Source organism: Stenella coeruleoalba (assembly GCF_951394435.1).
Source record: "Stenella coeruleoalba genome assembly, chromosome: 4".
In the NCBI taxonomy this organism is placed as follows: domain Eukaryota; kingdom Metazoa; phylum Chordata; class Mammalia; order Artiodactyla; family Delphinidae; genus Stenella; species Stenella coeruleoalba.
The window spans coordinates 21,701,843-21,723,960 of NC_137149.1; the positions used below are offsets into that span (position 1 = coordinate 21,701,843).

At 38.7% G+C, this 22,118-nt stretch overlaps 1 protein-coding gene and 1 long non-coding RNA gene across 6 annotated transcripts in view; one reads left to right on the top strand and one right to left on the bottom strand.

Moving 5' to 3' along the window:
- Positions 1–9,130, top strand: part of PDE5A (phosphodiesterase 5A) — a 188,032-nt gene extending 178,902 nt beyond the window's left edge. For all 5 annotated transcript variants that reach the window (XM_079919930.1, XM_079919927.1, XM_079919929.1 and 2 more), the window contains exons 19-21: positions 765–839; positions 2,370–2,453; positions 4,614–9,130. In XM_079919930.1, coding sequence (XP_079776056.1) covers positions 765–839; positions 2,370–2,453; positions 4,614–4,751 — 297 coding nt within the window. In that variant the 3' untranslated portion in view covers positions 4,752–9,130. The remainder of the gene's footprint in view (positions 1–764; positions 840–2,369; positions 2,454–4,613) is intronic.
- The window catches only part of LOC307185623, a 72,947-nt gene continuing 51,677 nt past the window's right edge, over positions 849–22,118 (bottom strand). Inside the window, exons 5-7 of the long non-coding RNA XR_013828124.1 lie at positions 5,462–9,097; positions 3,478–3,632; positions 849–2,372 (exon numbers count right to left, since the gene is read on the bottom strand). This is a non-coding gene — a long non-coding RNA (uncharacterized lncRNA). The remainder of the gene's footprint in view (positions 2,373–3,477; positions 3,633–5,461; positions 9,098–22,118) is intronic.

Below are 22,118 nucleotides of genomic sequence, written 5' to 3' on the forward strand. Positions count from 1 at the left end.
AAAAAGGAATGATTGCTTTGCATATTACCTTTTTGCAGCCTTTTAATTAGTGAATCTAGACAAAGATCATGAAGGGTTGTTAATCTCACAAAGAGAAGCAACCAGGCATTATACAGCCCTTGAGAAAAGTACAGGGCACTGCCTGTGAAACAGTCATGGCAGGAAAAAAAAAATTCAAGTCTCAATCTAATCAAGTGTCTAGATCTCACTACTGGTGTATGGAAATACAGGGTACAGAGAAACATTAAATTTCATCATGCAAACACAATCAACAAAATCCAGACAGTGGAATACTGCAGGATTAACAACCCAGTTTATTCCACAACAACCAAAATTATAAGGAATATTTTTAAAAAGAGAAGAGGAGGAACTGGTAGATTAAAAGAAACCTAAAAGGCATATCAATCAGCCTCAGTATATGGACCTATTTGATACTGTTTTACACAGCACCTCATACAACAGATGCTTAATAAATATATCGTTGATTATGATACAGATGGGCACGCGGTACTTTTTTTCCACTGATTGATGAAGTTGAAATAATGTTGTTTTCTGTGTAATTATAGAAGATTACAAACTCTAGCCTTTGTGATTAGGTACACATTAAAACAAATAAAATTTCTATTAGTTGTTACTGCTTTATTCTAATTTTACTGATGTGGTTGAAAGCTACAGCTTTGATAGATTTTATCTTCATTTAAAGTCTCTGTTTTACGGAGTAATATGCTTTTATTTACCCAAACTTAGTCTGTTATTGATTTCAGATAGCAGAACTTGTTGCCACTGAATTTTTTGACCAAGGAGACAGAGAGAGAAAAGAACTCAACATAGAGCCTGCTGTAAGTATGAGACCTTGCTGGTAGGAATTATTCATATACATTTTTTATTGTAGATTCTTTTTATGCTTCTATGAGATCTTAGGAACAGAATTTCTCGTTATTTTTAAAAACTTTTCTTACTAGAAGATTATACATGTTTGCTACAGAAAACAAGCAAATAACAAGTCATCATATTGTACCTATATTTTGTAATTTACTTTTTGCATTTAAATATCATAAGCCATTTTTCATTCTAACAGATGCTGTCTTATATATCATATATAATGGTTACATGAAATAGATGTAACCATAATTTACTTTTTGGTACAATGTTTGCAGAGTTCACTATTACAAACAGCACTTTGATAAACATCTTTGTTGCTAAACATCTGTGGGCCAATTTTCATTACCTTGTTAGGATAAATTCCAGAATTGCTGTGTTGTAGGGCACACAGATTTTAAAGATTTTTGGATACATACTGCCTTTCTGTATAGTGTAGGGAATCTCGAATACAAGAAGATTCTTCTTAAACCACTGGAGAAGTTTTTCCTGGAAATGAAGCATAGAGTCTTTTTTTCAATTCAAATGAACATTTACTGAGCCCACATTAAATGGGACATGGTTACGAGATGCCCCTCCTCCGTCTGTGTACCATTCCTTCCACTCTGCTTTTTTTTTTTTTTTGCGGTACACGGGCCTCTCACTGCCGTGGCCTCCCCCGCCGTGGAGCACAGGCTCCGGACGCACAGGCCCAGGGGCCACAGCCCACAGGCCCAGCCGCTCCGTGGCACGTGGGATCCTCCCGGACCGGGGCACGAACCCACGTCCCCTGCATCAGCAGGCGGACCCTCAACCACTGCGCCACCAGGGAAGCCCTCCATTCTGCTTTTTATCCTCCACTGGGTACATCCTATGTCTCATTAGTCTTTTGCAGTTATTCAGTCTCCTATTATGTAGTAGTGGGCTTGTTCAGAAGCTCAGAATCTTCTCAGGAAATGGTGGGTAGCAGAGTGATGGTCGCAGCTAATGGAGAATTTGCTTCATTTTAAACAAGCACTGACACATACTCTTTGCTCCCCATGGAGGTGCTGGGCTTGTCCGCTGCACCAGTCATGAGCTCCTGGGAATAAGCAGCAGTGACATCTGCATAATCTTCACTCAAAAAGCTCTCTGTGTGAATTGAATTGTAATCAACTGTGGCCTCAGTGCCTTTTTCCACAAAGCTGAGTGTGTTTGATTCCACATCAGCAGACAGTTTGAAAGCATGTGTGTTCTCCAAATACATGTCAGCAGTGGACTCTAGGTCAGTGCTTGACTGTAGGTCAGCAGTTGATTCTAGGTCAGTGATCAATTCTGGGGGTCATGTGGGGAAAGTCACAGCGGGGGCGAACACCCGAGAGAGGACCAGGGCCTTCCTGAGTGTGGTAAGAAGGCAGGTAGGCAGGTATATAGCCTTCCTCAGCTAACCCAGTGATTCATCTTTTTAGAGCCAACTTGCATTGTGTTCTTTAAGTAAATGCAGATCTGTGTGTGTCTGTTTCTGTTTTCAGGACCTAATGAACAGGGAGAAGAAAAACAAAATCCCAAGTATGCAAGTTGGATTCATAGATGCCATCTGCTTGCAACTGTATGAGGTATTTATTATGAAAACTAGTAGGCTTACTAAAATTTGACCATGTTATGAATTAAAACCTAAAGTAAATTGAAGCAACTAACACCAGGCGTATATTTTTTGCGTCTTAATCAACAAACTAGAAATAAAATTATCAGGATAATTTCTTTTGCTAATGAACATGCTGTTTGTACTGAATAAGGAACACATTTTATATTTACTGTTTCTCAAAAATGTTAACTCACTCATTAATGTATAACTACCTAGCGAGTGCCTACCACATGCTGGGATCCAGCAAATTCGTGTAGGGAACGCTAAGAAAAACCATGTGCGAGCGCTACTGCCCTCCAGGAGGTACACTGTGCATACTCTATGTTCTTTTTAAGAGCATATTATTTTTAAGTCTGACTTTTGGCCTAAATAAGGAAAAATAGTTATCTAACTTTTTCTCATTGTCATAGTGTGGCTTAAGAAAATTTTTATGACGATTAAAAGGCAGCGGCTAGAAGAATATTGCAGGTTCCCATTTCCATATACCTGCTGGCTTGGGGTTTTGTTTTGGGTTTTTTTTTTGCTTATTTATTTATTTTTTGAGTAAAGATATTCTCCCTAAAACATCCAATTTACTAGTTTTGATGTTCATGCCCCAAATATAGAAAGTAGATGCTGTCCTTGTCTTTAGAAGTTTAAACAGGAAACTGTCTTAAGTTTTAAGTATTTGGGAAAAGAACATTTATCATGGTGTAATCATAGACTGTCAAGACCAGAAGAAACCCTAGAAATCTTCTAATCCAGACATTTCACAGATTCCGTCATTGAATCTGTAAAAAGTCCAACTTCCAGGGAGATGAAATGTTTGTCCCAAACAGGTAGTTAGTGGGAGAACTGTATTTAGAATCCAGTTCTCAGCCTGAGTCCAGGGTTCTAGCCAGTGGATGAATTTAAGAAAGAAGCTGTGGCTGAGGAGAGAAGGACAGGAGAGACAGCAAAAGAAAACAGGACAGAAGAACACTGGGTGTCAGGCCTCTGCACCACTGTCTCCCCACCTTTCTCGGCAATCTGTGCAGAAGTGTGTTCAGAGCAGTGTCTCCAACATCCCTGAATATCTCATTCTTTCTATAACAGATGCTTTTCTTGTGGATTGATTAATAGTTCCTCAGTTGTAGACACTCATGTCTCTCTTGATTTTTTTTCCCCATGCCTGTAAATATAGTCAAACTAACAGTCAAATCACCCATTATAGATTTCATCTTTCTACATTTCCTATTTGTGCAAGGATTCATTTTATTTGACTCCCCTGTTGAATTCTATTTGATATAGACATGCATTTTTACCATTATTACAGAAGTAATATGTTGTTATAGAAAAATCAGAATACGAAGAAGCAAAAAGATAAAATCACTTATAATTCTACTACTCTGAGACAACCACTGTTATCTCCTTTCAGTGCATATGCTTTATGACATTTTCACAAATTTTTCATTTAACAAAAATTGCTCTTTGCAATCCGTAATATAAGATACATCTTTCTGTTTCAAATGTGTTTCTATGACATTTTTAATGGCTGCCAAATAGTAACACGATATTCCTAACCCCGTTGTTGGGTATTTAAGTCATTTTCAATGTTTGTCTATTACAAAGAAATCTGCAGTGAACATTCTTGTAGCTAAATATTTATGGCACTGTAGTTGGTAAATAATAATGTTGTTACATTAAACATAATAATGTTGTTACATTAAACATATACACATAGTTATAAATTAACCTTTATTATAATCTTGGATAAAAATCTACTTAAGTACATTGAATAAAGTCATTTTATAGAAAAACAGAAAAACTAAGCAGCTCTCAAGGCAGTCAACACTTAGGGAGAACCATTTGCACTACATAAAAGCAAATGGATTATTTCTCTGCAGAGCCGATTCCACACAGATCTGCCTCCATAGCTCAATAATGTTATTTTGGAATGTGTGTTTGCTCTCTCTCTCTCAGCATGTACTCCCTGTCTGTATAGCTTAAGAGGAATCATTCATAAATGATCTGTACTCACACAGTTTGTGAGAATCCCAGCAGTGGGCCTGCTTATGAAGTGAGTGTACAATGTGGCCCTTTGCGTCAGGCCTGGGGAGAGGGCTTATTTCCTAGCTGCCATCTAGTTGTTGGCTTTCTTTTCTTTCTTTAGGCCCTGACCCACGTATCGGAGGACTGTTTCCCTTTGCTGGATGGCTGCAGAAAGAACAGGCAAAAATGGCAGGCTCTTGCAGAACAGCAGGAGAAGACATTGATTAATGGGGAAAGCAGCCAGGCCAAGCGGAACTGAGTGGCCTATTCATGCAGAGTTGAAGTTTACAGATGGCGTATTCTGCAGTATGCCTAGTTTTGCTATACACTGTACAGATTTGGTGTATACTTTGCCACTGCTGTATTTTTATTTTTGCACAACTTTTGACAACACAGCATGAAATGTTTTTAGAGGACTATTGCATATTTTCTGTATATTTGTTTTATGCCACTGAACTGAGATTATCAATGACACCTACTCTTAGCACATGGATAAGAGCTCTGTTTGTGATATTTTGTGTACTGCGAGGTACAAGTTGCATTCTTGCACTGAGGCTGGTTTTTTTGTTTTTTTTTGTTTTTTCTTGCTGGTGATTTTAAATAATTGGTTTTGTGTTTTCTGAATTACCAATCTTTCAAGAATGTTTGGAATCGTTTTTCTTAAAAACAGGCTAGGAGCAAAGTGAATATATTCTGTGACATTTAAAACCTTCATAGAATAGAGAAAAATATTGGCTGAGTGGATTTTAAGAGGAATGGGGTATATTTGTCAACACTGTATTACCTTAACAAAAAACGTTAAAACTCTAAACAAATGGAAAGTACTATAAGGTAGTACTGTAAAGAAAAGGCATTATTTAATTATTTTGCTTTTTTTGTTGTTAGAGAACAGGCAGGAGAGAAATTTCTCATTTCAATGCAATAAATCTATCCAAAGGCTACCCATAAACTCGCTTTGATCTAACCTACCTGATGGAAAGCAGGGGAAACCTTGGGAGAAGATCCAGTCACTGACTTTGAGGGATGAGTGTGATGCAGAAACGGAACAGCTGAGGATGGCTGTCAGTGAAGAGAACGTTCTGCTGGAAGACACTTCTGACAGTCAGTGAGTGTTTTGAATACCGAACTTCCTTTTTTAAATAACTTCCTTATCATTCACCTTATAAGCCATAGCTTGTAAGTCAACACTTTAAAACTCAACAGGAGAGCGAGAAAAAGTGATCATGGGAGCATTAGCCTGAATTGAGAGATGACTGTATAAGATAAGAGGGTACAAACTGAATCATATTTTTTTCTGTTTGTTAAATGGAGTACAGAGAAAAGTACAAAGAGCAAAGGGCTATGCTTGATATTAGGGTCAAAAATTAAATCGAGCGAACAATATGGTAAGAAACCTTAAGCTTGAGTAAACTTAGCAGTATTGAGTTCGTGACTGAGAAACTGCCATATCTTGGTTTACAGGACTAGTCAACCCAGAATCACAGAAGTTTGGGTATGCACCCTAAACACTGGCCCTGAGCTTGTAGTTAGTGGTATCTACTTCTCACAGCTTTTAGTACATTTAGAAAATGTTAACATTTTCTTAGAATTTGAGCCCATTTAATTGTATTCCCACCGTACATGTGTGCCCCTAAAGACACTTTTATTACATATTGGAGAAGTAGATAATGAACTGAGAACCTAGTTCAGGAAAAGAAAATCTGCTCTAAATATGCAATAATGTTTGTGGGCAAGAGTAGGAAGAGAGGTATTTGTTTGATCTGTTCACCCCCCTCCCCACCCCTGAACAAAGTTTCTGAGTTTCTATAACTAGTTTGTATAGAAAAGCTCTTGGGGATATGATAATGCAGCATTCTCAAAGACTTTTCATTAAAACATGTTTTCCATTCATAACCATTTGTTCCCTAAACTACCTAAAATTCAACATATTCGTTAAGTTTTTAGAATTCTGAGTGTGTATACGTATCTTGACATAAAGTGGCTTTATTCTTACCCTTCAGGTTTTAAAAAGAAAGCAAAACAAATTGTATTGCCATTACTTTGTAGTGGTAAGGGCTATGTATTACTGTTGTGACACCTGTTATTTTCAAGATGTTATTCTGTTTTATGTAATATACATGAGGTCTGTGAGGTTGCCTCTTGGTGGCACTGGTGTGTAACTTACAAAGACTGTCACTAAAATAATGTATCTACATACTGGTATACACCTGTGCATGCAGACACAATTCCTTAGTACAGAAAAACTGTCTGAAGAATAGCAGTCTTTAATAACCTATCTTTTTGCCGTACACATTGTGATTTAGCAGTTATGCTAAAATCAGTAGTCAAATACTTTAGTAGTTTGTTTAGAGCCCTCTAATATATGTCACTGAGATTTTTAAAGACACAGTAGACTATGTGCGGAGGATTTGTATGTGTGTCATTTTAAAAAGCAAGAAAGTGTATTTAGATTATAAATTTTTGGTTTACTTTTAGATAATGGCTTATTTTACCTTACTAGTTTAGAAACTGAAAGAAGTGGGGCAGTGACATACCTATTTCATTTTTGGGTATTTTAGTTCATACGGAAGAAGAATACTTCTTTAGGACTGGTTACTTGGTTCAAATAATTCTTAATTTTTTAGGAAAATCACTCCATACATGGATTATTACCTGGTACATGGGCACAAATTTTCTTCTTATGTGGATATTTCCTTTCCAGTATCTTCTCAAGTTGGAAAAAATATATATATGTAGTCTTCTCTCACCCTACCCTATATTTATATTACCTGTAACCTAGCAAGAAGTTGTTTTTGCTCTAGATTAGTTTGTTTGTTTTCATTACAGCTGAGTACCATGATACCATTTCATTTCAATTTTCAGCCCCAAAAGTTCCCACTATTTTACTAAGTTGTGAGAAGATGTCTATAAAATTGCCTGGTCTTGTACTTTTCACAGGATTGGCCTTTGCCAGCCACAATCCTGTGTGAACTTGTGTAAGTCTCTTTAACCTCTGTGAGTGTGAACAAGTTGTGCTGTTGAAGGAGTTATGTTTGGGCTAAGCCTTGTCTCAGAGGAGGATGTCACAGAAGGCAGCTACTGTGTAAGCCCTAATGGGCCCTGGAGACCACTGTCAGAAATGGGATAGCAGGCCAAAGAGCAAGGTATCTAATCCCTTAAGTCATTTCCTGTGTTGAGTTTCCAAGACTGAGAAAAAGATAGTACATTTCTTTGGCTTCTCATGCAGATCACTAGATGTGTGAGATTTAGAGCTGTTTGAGCACCTCATCTCACGGTACAAACCCTGGACGATGATGTTTCACCACTGATCTCTTTACTATGAAGAATGGTTTCCTTCCATAGGAGTGTTGGAGAAAAGAAAGTGTATGAAAGTGTACTGGAAATAATGGATTGCGGGAGGAAACCGGTTACAGATATATTCTTGCCTAGCAGTGAAGTGCCTTTATTTTCAGCACAGAGCACAAATGTTAGACCTACTCCAATCTGATGTTCAATTTTCCTGTGTTTCCACCTGATTGTACTCCTAAAGCTTTACAGGCCATCAAAAGAAATGCTGCTTGTTTTGTTTTACAAGATTGATTTAAGAAGGCGGGGTGGGGGGAGGGATGTAACTGCTCTCCTCTCCTGGGAACAACTACAGTTAAAACAAGGTGGTATAATGTAACTGCTCAGTGTTAGACATGCCTCGATCCACCTTTTATTGAGTTCCTGCTGCATGTCAGGCACTGTGCTCCACTGGGGAGAGAGAGCAGTGACCTCAAGGAGCTCACAGTCTCTGCAGGGAGTGCTGGATAAGAGACCTACCAGCTTCTGATCCTGCCGATTTAACATGAAAATATAGGGTACAGTTATCACTTTCATTTCCATCTATAACATACGTATTACGTAGTTTTCCAAGGACCTTCTTTACCTGGAACTTACTAAGAGTCTGTCAGTCAGTGAACATCTTGTCTTCTTGCAAGCATGAATCACTTAGCCTGCTGATAGCTTACAGAACACCTTATGTAAGTAAGGAGTCATATATTCCACTATGTAGATTATTTTTCCATATGCTAGCCAGGTAGAGATTACTCAAGAGTTCTCTTAGACTGTTAAATTGCACACAGTTTTGGACCCCTTCTGCTCCAGCGTAGGGAGTGAGGAAGAAAGTATTAAAGCTCACTTTGCCCTTCTCAAAAGTCTGTGTAAACATATCTTAATAGATGTTGAACACCATGTAAATAGTTGAAAATATAAATTTCTATTTCAGTTTAAGAAAAAGCTTATGAATCATCACTAGCCACTGTTAATATCTATTTGTATTCTTACACCTTTTCAATACATTTGAACAAATATATAGTTTCTGGCACTATTTTTGTACTAGGATAAAGGAGTTACTATGTATATTATGTTTAGCTTTTAAGTCATTTTAAATAATTGTGAATGTTGATTTCTTGTCTTTCCTCTCCCCCCACCATGAGAACCATTTCATGTGACTCTCCTATGACAAAATCACTTTAAAGGAACACTTACCCACCTACGATCCCTGTAAAGTCAAGAGATGGTCAGGGTGGTTCTCCACTGCGCAAACTCTTCGCTTGTCAGTTGCCTCCTCATTTTGCCATGCTTTGTAAGAATAAAAAGAAGAGTGAACAAGCAGGTATAAGTGTTGTGTGATTATTAGGGACTCTGAATTTTAGGCAGGGAGAATGGGCCCATAGTTTGAGAGACTTTAATCAAGCTAACCTGTGGTCCTGTTAGCTGAAAAAGATGTGGTTTAATAAACTCCTTTCTTTCCTCAGCCTAGACACCTCAGTAATAGTCTTCTTGTTAATATTCTTTGCTACCAGTTTGAGGGCAACATTTTCCATACACCTCACCACTTCTCAAGTCCCTAACAATTCTATAGAGGGTGATGATTGTTACCATCCTCAGGTTGCATGCGGAGCTAAGGCTTAGGAATTAAATACTTGCCAAATGGCATGAGCTGGATTCGATCCCAGATCTGTCTAGTTTGAAAGCAGGTATTTATTCCACTTAATTCTCTTTTTGAATTTTAATAGTAAAAGGTCCCAAATCCACTCTTAGTGGATCAAATGGGCTACCTAGAAGCATTAGATACAAGATTTCCCACACCCAGCAGATCTGGTTTTGTTTGGGATTTTAGAGTTAACGTTCCTTTAGTTCATCTAGTAATAGCTAATGCCGTGCCATCACAGGATCCCAGGTACCACCGTGCTTCAGTGCTGCTAGTCTAGAGGCATGGAGGTATAATTAAATGCAAGATTTCTGACTCGTTATTTACTTTTTTGCCACTAGACAAGCCCTCTTCACGTGGAGCAGAATATCTAGGCTATGCCTAATTCACAAAGCTAAAGGCAAAAGTAAAATGAAAGCTCATGTAAAACAATATTTTAGACCTTCTGATCACTAGAGTGCGCCAGTTTCAGCTGTATTTAAAGAAGTAATCTTACTGGGTACAAACAATGAATAAAACTGCTTTTTTAAAGATTTTTACCAGCTAAAGAAAAACAAATGGAAAAAATCAATGGGGAATTAAGATTTGCTTACTTTCCTTTGTTCAGGATCATTTCTTTAAGATTTTCCCCAAACAATAACTGATCACCTGAAGTCTCTCTGATTGATACTCAATATTCCATCCACAGAGACATCATCCCTTCTTGTAGAAAAGGGAGGCATTTGACAACTCTCTTGAACCCACATTCTTGCTATCCGCTGTGCTGCCTTCTCAGCAAACAGGGATATATTTGATATATGCAAATGTCAGTATATAATTTTCTGTTTTTTTAAGGCATATAACAAATTAACAAACACTTTGAACGTGCAGAGAATATTCCTTGATTTTAAGCTATATTCAGCCTTTGCAGGAGAAAGACTCTATGTTTCTAATTTACAACCCATTTTTTCAAAATAAACATCCACAAGAATTATGAATGGAATCAAAATAATTATTTGAATCAAAAGAAATCTAATTAAATGGCGTGTTTGCCTCATTTTAAGTGTACGTATGAGCGTGCATGTGTGTGTATGTGTGTGGTGTGTAAATATTCAGGAACTGAGTTGACTCAGTCATCTGACAGAATCCCAATGGCACATTCTAGGATTCATCTTTCTAAGTGAATTTAAGGGACAAGACTGCATGGCTAAGGGGGAGAAAAAAGGAATGAACATGAACTATCACAATAGCTTTAAACGTTAATATCCCCTATATTACTTTTAGAGCCATATTTCACTTCATATCACTGTTTCCCCTACCCAACAGGAGTGTTTTTTAGGCTTTATATGACGCCAATCCAGCATATATTCCTCTAAGACACTAGCTTCCCCCTTTACCAACCAGCTCTCTGAAAATCACGAATTCCCTGATCTCGCTGATGTACCCTGACCAAGGAGAAAAAGTATAAAACATGCTCAACAACTACCTCGGCTACAGCTGCTCTCTCTCCAGAAAAGCCAACAGAAGTAGTTACTAAGGGTGCTCTACCAAGTCTGTTAGAATGAGTAATGCACTTGGAGGAGTGTATGAAGGCAGGACCATGTCCTATCATTATTTCCTCTGTTTCTTAAACCTCTGCTTCTCTTTTTCTGTTCTGGCTCCATTCATAAGGGCTTCAAACATACTTGATTCTCCCCTGCTCTAAGAACACCTACCTGAATCACACAGCCCTCCCACCAGCATCTCTGTACTCTGTCTTGTACTTTGAAGGTACTCAACAAACACTGAGTGAAAGACTAGACTTCTCTCCTTTCCCATTTGACATAAAATTGAATTTTTTATAAAGAAAGGAGAAGGTAATTCCAATGAAGGACAACAGAAAACTCAATACAGCACTTTTAGAAATTCTCAGTTGGAAAAGAGCTGAATTTTAAGATGGAAAAAAAAAACTGAATAAAACAATTTGGGGTAAGAATATTTGTTTTCTATTGTGAAAAATTAGTTACCAGGCTTTAATTCATAAATTGATAACCACTGGTGGAGTTACTCCCAAGGAGTTTTACCATATTGCTAGGAGCCAAGGAAAATTCACAAAGGCTACAGGCCAATGATCTTGTGGAAAAGACAAGATTTACATTTAAAAATAAAAATAAGCAAACAGAAGACATTCATTCATTCATAAATACTTGATTCTCTCCTGAGTGTCAGGCTGGGGTAAACTAATAGGCATGGTCTCACAAAGCATCTAGTCCAGAGGAGGCTACACACCAGGGCAAAGAGACAGCCATGTCTATGCACTGAGGATGGGAGTGGAGGGTTTACAGATGGTTCTTTAAGTGTGTGACAACTGGTTTATAGCTAAGTGAAAAGGAAGAAGAGTATTCCTAGGCAGAAGAAAACATGTGAAGACCTAGAAGTAGCAAACTTGAGAACTTGAAAGCCTTCTCACAATTTATTTAAATAATTATAAATTTTATATTTTTAAATGATAAGGGTTAAAAATATATTTACAAATATTATGAATACTTATGAATGTTATATAAAATAAAGCAAATGTCATTTTTTTTTAAATTGAAGGTAGTTGATTTACAATATTATGTTAGTTTCAGGTGTACAACATGATGATTCAGTATTTTTATATATTATACTCCAGCTAATGTCCTTTAAATGTATATTTGAGCTTTTAAGAAAATAAGAGAAATCCCCACAGGCCAAAATAAAGCAAATTAAAAATCCAATCAGCAAGCATGTGAGCTGATACTATGTCAGGCCTGGGAATATTTGCAGATCTATATAATGAAGGGGTTTTAAATCAGACCAGGAAACATGGTCTTGAGATCCAGTGAAGCACTTGGGGAATGGCCCTCCAAGAAAGACTGAAAACTCTGAAAGCTGTGCTCTCAACATGTAGAAAGGGGAGGGGGTAAAATTCACTCAGAGACACAGGACAACTGAAGGAAGCATGCCTGTCTTAATCTGAGCTCTGGTTTAAAAAAAAAAATTGTAACATTGAGTCCATCCTCACATTAACACAGATTTGGGGTTTGAATGTGATGCAGGACTACCCAAGTTATTGATAAATAGCAGAAAAAGAAGTCTCAGGCAGGTAATATCCCTGAACAACTGGCAAAAGCAAAGGCAAAATGTCTTTGGAAGAACACAGCCTCAAATAGGCCCATGAAATTTCCACAGAAATAATGCCACTAAAGAAAAATTCGTAATTGCAAAATACATGAGGAAACAATTCACAGTGTACAAAGTCAGAAGCCACAAGACTGTACGATCATATACCCAAGAAATTCAGGCAACAGAACTCTTTGATAGAGGTGGTGGGGAGGAATCATTGACTCCTCACTCTTGTGTTTCCAAATGAAGGGAGACCCCTAAAATGGCACTCTTGGTCTCCTGTTCCACCCTTAATCCAGTCAGATATGTGACTGGAGGGTGACAGCCATCAGTCCACAGTCCTAAAACGGGTGTGATTAATCTAATAAAAACAGTAAACACTGGGGATTTGTTTCTTTCTACCCTGATCCAGTGCAAGTTGAAAATCCTAGGTAAGTGTGTTCAGTATGTGCGCTGTCCTAAGGTATAGCCTACAGAGGGGTGGGGGTCAAGGCAGGGAGTGTCAGTAAACCCATCTGACCACAGCATGCTCTCCAAAGGAACTTATTTACAGGACCACCTCCACAAAGCTCCATACGAGCCACTGTCGCCATGATGTTCTTGGAGAGCTATGCCTACCTCCTGTTAGGGTTTAGAGACTTGCTCATACCAATGGGTCTTTTCAATCAATGTCCTCTCCTGTGTCTGATGAATGTGGTAAATCAGCGCTTTCCTGGGTCTGCTTGTAAGCTGTGCCCTTTGAGAGCACAGAGAATGTGCAAATAAGAACATCTTCCTCCTCTCTCCTTCCTGCTGGTGGCTGTATAGAAGGCAGGAGTGAAGTCAACACTGAAAGAGATCCCATTTTAGGAATGCAGTGAATTCACTAAAGAATTCGAGAGAAGCATAGTTGGAAGATATGTTGTTCTATTTTATATTAGAAAATTCTGAAAAGTAAATTTCACACGACCAGAACTTATCATTCACATTTTTTTCCCGCCTATCCTGTTTAAGACTTGCATCTGTGATAATCAGCACTGAAGCACACGAACAAACTTTGAGTCATTGGAAGCGAGTATTCACAGGCAGCACAATGAATGAGGCAGCGTCATGAGTAATCATATAACCAATAAAAATAAATGGTATTAGGGAACTGCAGAGGCAAGAAGATCTACACTATTTTTGTACAAACTGGTTTTAAAGACCACAGCATTGTGAGTATAACAGTCACTATTTTCTTCTGTCAGTGGGAGTTTTGAAGTTAGAGACAAAGAACACATTTGACAGTAAAGAATACAAGCAGGTGGTTCCTGAAATTGAACACTATCAACATGAATTGATTTTTACATGGTAATGAAATAGGTACTTATCTCTTCTGTATTCAGTTTCTTAAATTTTCATTGAAAAAACATGATATTAGTTTCCTACTGCTGGTGTAGCAAATTACCACAAATGTACTGACTTAACACAAATTTATTATCTTATAATTCAGGCTATCAAAAGTCTAAAATGTGCTAGCAAGGCTACATTCCATCTAGAGGCCATTTCCTTGCCTTTTTGAGCTTTCAGAGGCTGCCTGCACTGCTTAGTTGATGACCTCTTCCTCCATCTTCAAAGCCAACAGCATAACATCTTCAAAGCACTCTCCTCTCTCACAGTCACACATACACACACTCCCCCTGACCCCCGCTTCCATCCTCACATTGTCTTCTCTAACACTCCTGTCTCCCTCTTATAAGGATCCTTATGATTACATGTGGCCCACACAGATAATCCAGGATGAGCTTCCTATTTGAAAATGCTTAACAATCATATCTGCAAAGCTCCATTAGCCATGCAAAGTGGCATAGTCACAGGTTCCAGGGGTTAGGATGTGAACATCTTTGGGGGCCATTATTCTGTCTAACACAGTCACTCTCACATGGACTCACGAATTATGTAATACATTTTTGGTGTGTTCTTTTAATAGACCATTTTTCAGAGCAGTTTTGGGTTGGAAGAGGATTGGCCAAGATAGCAGAGTAGAAAGACCCTGAGATCACCTCTCATGAGCACACAAAAACCACAACTAATTGCAGAACAATCACTGATGAAAAAGACTGCACCTACCAAAAAAGATCTTCTACAGCTAAAGACATAAAGCAGGAACCACAGTGAGACAGGTAGGAGGGGTGGACTCATGATATAACCAAGTCCCATAGCCCTAGGTGGGCAACCCACAAACTGGAGAATAATTATACAGCAGAGGTTGTCCCACAGGAGTGAGAGTTCTGTTGGGCTCACCAGCCCAGGGATCCTGCACTGGAAAAGTGAGCCCCCAGAGGATCTGGTGTTGAAGGTCAGTGGGGCTTAATTTCAGGAGCCCCACAGGACTGGGGGAAATAGAGACTTCATTCTTAAAAGGTACACATAAACTCTCACACCAGGACCCAGGGTAAAAGCAGTAATTTGATAGGATCCAGGGCCAGACCTACCTGCTGGTCTTGGAGAGTCTCCCGGATAGGCAGGGGTGGCTGAGGCTCACCCTGGGGACACAGACATTGGCGGCAGCCACACTGGGGAGCTCCTTCTACCACACGGACCTGCCTGCTGGTGGCCGCCATTTGGGGATCCTCCCTCTAGCTCATTAGTGCCAAAACCTGGCCTTACCCAACAGCCTTTAGGGCACCAGTGCTTGGACACCTCAGGTCAAACAACTAACAGGGCAGGAACACAGCCCCACCCATCAGCAGACAGGCTTCCTAAAGACTTCCTGAGCCCATAGCCATCTCTTGACACTCCCCTACACATGGCCCTGCCCATCAGAGGGCCAAGACCCAGCTCCATCCACCAGTGGGCAGGTACTGACCGTGCCCTCCAGGAAGCCTGTATTAGCCTCTAGACCAGCCTCAACCATCAGGGGGCAGACATGAGACACAAGAAAACCACACTCACACAACCTGTGGACACAGCCTACCCACAGCAGGCCAGACCCCACCCTGGGACAAGCCAGGCCCTGGCTGTGCCCACTAGCAGGCCAGCACAAGCTTCCCCAGACCCCATACCCAACTGTGTCAGGAACTGGTGCCCCCCACCCCCCACCCCCGCCTCTGCCCCAGTGACCTGACACCAGCTCCAGGATTTCTGGGCCCTGCAGCAACTTCAGGACCTGGCTCTGCCTGCCAGTAATCTGGCACTAACCCCAGGACCTGGCTTTATCCACCAATGAGTTGGCACCAGCCCTGGAGTCTTCTGGACCCAGACTCCACCCACCAGTGAGCCAGGACTAGCCCCAGGGCCTCCTAGGGTTCTGCAGCCAGCCGCCTCATGACCAGGCCACACTAACTAGCAGCCAGCAACATCCACATGAGGCAGGGCCTGGCAACCAACCAGGCTGGGGGTCACCCAAACCTGTAAGACCACCCACATAGTCAGCCCATCAAAACAGAAGGACCCACACAGCCCTCTTAGGGGGAACCCCTAGAGCACATAGCTTGAGTGACAAGAGGGGAGTGTGCTGTGTGAGGCATAGGGCATCTCCTACAGAAGGCCACTTCTCCAAGGTTGAGAAACATAACTAACCTACCACATACATAAAAATATAAATAGCAACTTAAAATGAGGCAGCAGAGGACTATGTTCCAGATGAACGAACAAGATAAAACCCCAGAAGAAGAACTAAGTGAAGTGGAGACAGACAACCTACCCAAGAAAGAGTTCAGATGTAAAGATGATCAAAGAACTCGGGAGAAGAATGGATGCACAGAGCAAGAAGTTAGAAATTTTTAACAAAGAGTTAGAAAATATAAAGAACAACCAAACAGAGGTGAAGAATACAATAATAGAAATGAAAAATACACTAGAAGGAATCAACAGTAGACTAAATGATACAGAGGAACACATCAGCAAGTTGGAAGACAGAGTAGAGGAAATCACTGCCACTGAACAGAAAAAAGAAAAAAGAATGAAGAGAAATGAGGACAGTTTAAGAGACCTCTGGGACAACATCAAGCCCACTGATGTCTGTATTATAGGACTCCAAGGAGAAGAGAAAGAGAAAGGTGCTGAGAATATAGAAGACATAATAGCTGAAAACTTCCCTAATCTGGGAATGGAAACAGTTGCCCAAAACCAGAAAGCGCAGAGAGTCCCATACAGGATTAACATGAAGAGGAATAGAGCAACACACAACATAATTAAAATGACAAAATTTAAAGATAAGGAGAGAATATTAAAAGCAGCAAGGGACAAAAAAACCCAACAAATAACATAAAGGGAACTCCCATAAGGCTATCAGCTGATTTTTCAGCAGAAACTCTGCAGACCAGAAGGGAGTGGCATGATATATTTAAAGTGATGACAGGGGAAAACCTACAACCAAGAATACTCTACCCAGCAAGGTTCTCCTTCAAATTTGAGGAAGAAATCAAAAGCTTTACAGACAAGCAAAAGCTAAAAGAGTTCAGAACTACCAAACCAGCTCTACAACCAATTAAAGGAAATTTTATAGGTGAAAAAGAAAAGGCCACAACTAGAAACAAGAAAATTACAAAATGAGAAAGCTCACTGGTAAAGGCAAACACACAGTAAAGCTAGGAAATCATCTACACACAAAGCTAGTAGGGAGGTTAAGACAAAAGTAGTAAAATCATCTATATCCACAATAAGCAATTAAGGGATATACAGAACAATGAGATGTAAAATATGATATCAAAAACAGTAATCATGAAGGGAGGAGAATACAAATGCAGGGTTTTAAAATGCATTTGATGTTAAAAAAAAAAACTGAAACCTGGGGATATATGTATACATATAGCTGATTCACTTTGTTATACAGCAGAAACTAACACAACACTGTAAAGCAATTATACTCCAATAAAGATGTAAAAATGAAGAAAAAAGAACACATGCTAAGCCTCGGGCTCTAGACCTCTTTCATTTTCACTAGTTGCTTTGTTCTTAGCCAGCTTGCTTTGAAATTAAGAGGTCAGCAACTTAAAACAATCATGTGTATATATATATATATATATATAGAGAGAGAGAGAGAGAGAGAGATTACTATACAAAAACCTCACAGTAAACACAAACCAAACATCTATAATTATATATGCACACAAAAAAGAAAAAGGAATCCAAAATAACACTGAAGATAGTCATCAAATCCCAAGAGAAGAGGAAAATAAGGAGAAAAAAAGACCTACAAAAACAAATCTAAAACAATTGATAAAAAGGCAATAATGACTACATATAGATAATTACCTTAAATGTAAATGAACTGAATACTCCAACCAAAAGACACAGAGTGGCTGAATGGATACAAAAGCAAGACCCATATACATGTTGCCTACAAGAGACTCACTTCAGATCTAGAGACATACACAGACTGAAAGTGAGGGAATGGAAAAAGGTATTCCATGCAAATGGAAATCAACTGAAAGCCAGAGTAGCAATACTTATATCAGACAAAAGAGACTTTAAGATAAAGACTGCTACAAGAGACAAAGGACACTACATCATGATCAAGGGATCAATCCAAGAAGAAGATACAACAATTGTAAATACATATGCATCCAAGAGAGGAGCACCCAAATATATAAGGCAAATATTAATGGACATAAAGGAGAAACTGACAGTAACACAAGAATAGTAGGGGACATTAATACTCCACTTACATCAAGGAAAGATCATGCAGACAGAAAATCAGTAAGGAAGCACAGTCCTTAAATGACACATTAGACCAAATGAACTTAACTGATATATAGACAGCATTCCATCCAAAAGCAACAGAATACACACTCTTTCCAAGTGCACATGGAACATTCTCCAGGATAGATCACATGCTGGGCAACAAAACAAGCCTTGTTAAAATTGAAGAAAATTGAAATCTTATCAAGCATCTTTTCCAATCACAACACTATGAGACTAGAAATCAACTACAAGAAAAAAAACTGCAAAAAAAACACAGACACATGGAGGCTAAACAATATGCCACTAAACAAGCAATGCATCAAAGAAATCAAAAAGGAAATTAAAAAATACCAAGAGAGGGGGCTTCCATGGTGACACACTGGTTAAGAATCCGCCTGCCAATGCAGGGGACATGGGTTTGAGCCCTGGTCCGGGAAGATCCCACATGCTGTGGAGCAACTAAACCCCTGCGCCACAACTACTGAGGCTGTGCTCTAGAGCCCATGAGCCACAACAAGAGAAGCCACCGCGATGAGAAGCCCATGCACTGCAACAAAGAGTAGCCCCCACTCACCACAACTAGAGAAAGCCCGCGCACAGCAATGAAGACCCAACACAGTCAAAAATAAAATATATAAAATAAATAAATTTTTAAAAAATACCAACAGACAAATGAAAATGAAAACGCAACAATTCAAAACCTATGGGACGCAGCAAAAGCAGTCTAAGAGGGAAGTTTATAGCGATACAATAAAAGAAATAAAAGAAATCCAAATTGGAAAGGAAGAAGTAAAACTGTCACTGTTTGCAGATGACATGATACGACACATAGAAAATCCTAAAGATGCCACCAGAAATCTACTAGAGCTCACCAATGAATTCAGTAAAGCTGCAGGATAAAAAATTAATACATAGAAATATTTTGCATTTCTATATACTAACAACAAACTAAAAGAAATAGAAATTAAGGAAACAATCCCATTTACCACTGCATCCAAAGGAATATAATACCTAGGAATAAACCTACCTAAGGAGGCAAAAGACCTGTATACAGAAAACTATAAGGTGCTAATGAAAGAAATCAAAGCTGACACAAACAGATGGAAAGATATACCATGTTCTTGGATTGGAAGAATCAATATTGTCAAAATGATTATTCTACCCAAGGCAATCTATAGATTCAAGGCATCCCCTATCAAATTACCATTGGCATTTCTCACAGAACTAGAACAAAAAATCTTAAAATTTGTATGGTGACACAAAAGACACCAAATAGCCAAAGCAATCTTGAGAAAGAAAAACAGAGCTGGAGGAAATCAGGCTCCCTGACTTCAGACTATACTACAAAGCTGCAGTCATCAAAACAGTATGGTACTGGCACTAAAACAAACATACAGGTCAATGGAACAGGATAGAAAGCCCAGAAATAAACCCATGCACCTATGGTCAATTAATCAACAACAAAGGAGGCAAGACTATCCAATGGGAGAAAGACAGTCTCTTCAATAAATGGTGTTGGGAAAACTGGACAGCTACATGTTAAAAAAAGTGAAATTAGAATATTCTTTAACACCATACATAAAAATAAACTCAAAATGGATTAAAGACCTAAATGTAAGACTGGATACTATAAAACACCTAGAGGAAAACATAAGCAGAACACTCTTTGACATAAATCGCAGCAATATTTTTTTGGATCTATCTCCTAGAATAATGGAAATCAAAGCAAAAAAAAACCAAATGGGACCTACTTAAAAGCTTTGGCACAGCAAAGGAAACTATCAACAAAATGAAAAGACAACCTACTAAATGGGAGGAAGTATTTGCAAATTATATGATCAATAAGGGATTAATATCCAGCATATATAAATGGCTCATACAACTCAACATCAAAAAAAACAAACAACCTGATTAAGAAATGGGCAGAAGACCTAAACAGACATTTTTTGAAAGAGGAAATGCAGATGGCCAACAGACACATGAAAAGATGCTCAACACTGCTAATCACCAGGGAAATGCAAATCAAAACCACAATGAGATATCACTTCACACCTGTCAGAATGGCTATCGTCAAAAAGAAAACAAATAACAAATGTTGGCAAGGATGTGGAGAAAAGAGAACGCTCATATGCTGTTGGTGGGAATGTAAACTAGTGCAGCCACTGTGAAAACCGCATGAAGGTTTCTCAAAAAACTAAAAATAGAACCACCATATGACCCAGCAATTCCACTCCTGGGTATATATCCAAAAAAACACAAAAACAGTAATTCAAAAAAAGATACACACACCCCAATGTTCACAGCAGCATTATTTATAATTGCTAAGATATGGAAGCAACCTAAGCATCCATCAATGGATGAATGGATAAAGAAGATGTGGTGTGCGTATATACACACACATATACAATGGAATATTACTCAGCTATAAAAAAGAATGAAATTTTGCCATCTGCAGCAACATGGATGGACTTGGAAGGCATTATGCTGACTGAAATGTCAGACAAAGACAAATACCGTATGCTATCACTTATATGTGGAATCTAAAAAATACAACAAACTAGTGAATATAACAAAAAAAGAAGCAGACTCAAAGAGAAGCAACTAGTGGATACCAGTGGGGAGTAGGGGAGAGGCACTATAGGGGTGGGAGAGTAAGAGGTGCAAACTATTAGGTATAAAATAGGCTACAAGGATATACAACACGGGTAATATAGCCAGTATTTTATAATAACTATAAATGAAGTATAACCTTTGAATATTGTGAATCACTATATTGTACACCTGTAACTTATATAATACCATACAGCAACTATACGTCAATAAAACACGCACACACACGCAAAGGAAATAGAGCAGTTTGGGGTTCACAGCAAAATTGAACAGAAAGTACAGACTTCCCAGATACCCCCATACCCACCCACGCACAGTCTCCCCCACCATCAACTTCCCTTACCAGAGTGGTTCATTTGTTACAGGTGATGAACCAACATTGACACATCATTGCCACATAAAGTCCAAAGTTTACATTAGGGTTCACTCTTGGTGTTGTACATTCTATGGGTTTGGACAAATGTATAATGACAAGCATCTATCATTGCAGTATCAAACAGTAATTTCACTGCCCTAAAAATCCTCTGTCCTCTGCCTATTCATCTCCCCCAACACCTGACAACCACTTATCTTTTTTTTTTTCAATTTAAAGACTATTTTTTTAGAGCATTTTAGTTTCACAACAAAATTGAGAGGAACATACAGAGATTTCACATATAGTCCCTGCTTGTATCCATCACTATGGTATCATACAAAGTAGTTCCACTGCCCTAAAAACCCTGTGTGTCCTACCTATTCATCCCTCTCCCCTCCCTCAGCCCCTGGCAACCACTGATTTTTATTTTTTTTTTTTTACTGTCTTCACAGTTTTGCCTTTTCCAGAATGTCACATGGTTGGAATCACATACTATGTAACCTTTTCAAATTGGTTTCTTCCACTTAGTAATATACAGCTAAGTTTCTTCCATGTCTATTCTTGGCTTGCTAGCCCATTTCTTTTTAGTTCTGAATAATATTCCATGGTATGGGTGTACCACATGTAATACATTTTTAGTCATATTGCTTATATAGACAGGGGCCTCACACACCCAAGGAGGCTGCCCTGCCCTGAGGCCTCAAGAAAAATTTAAATTCTGTCCAGTATACTCCTTTTAGATAGGCAAAGAATTTACATGATAAAGTAGATTTTATGAGGTTTTTGAAAGACATAAAGAAAATGTGTTAAGTGCCCAGTACAGAAAGTGCAATGAGTAGACTAGTAGACTTCTATCAATATTATTGTCACTGTTATTATGATGGTAACAATGAAAGACTTCTATCCCAGAAGTTAAAATAAAAGCTTTCATTTTTAAGATAAAAGTTGACTAT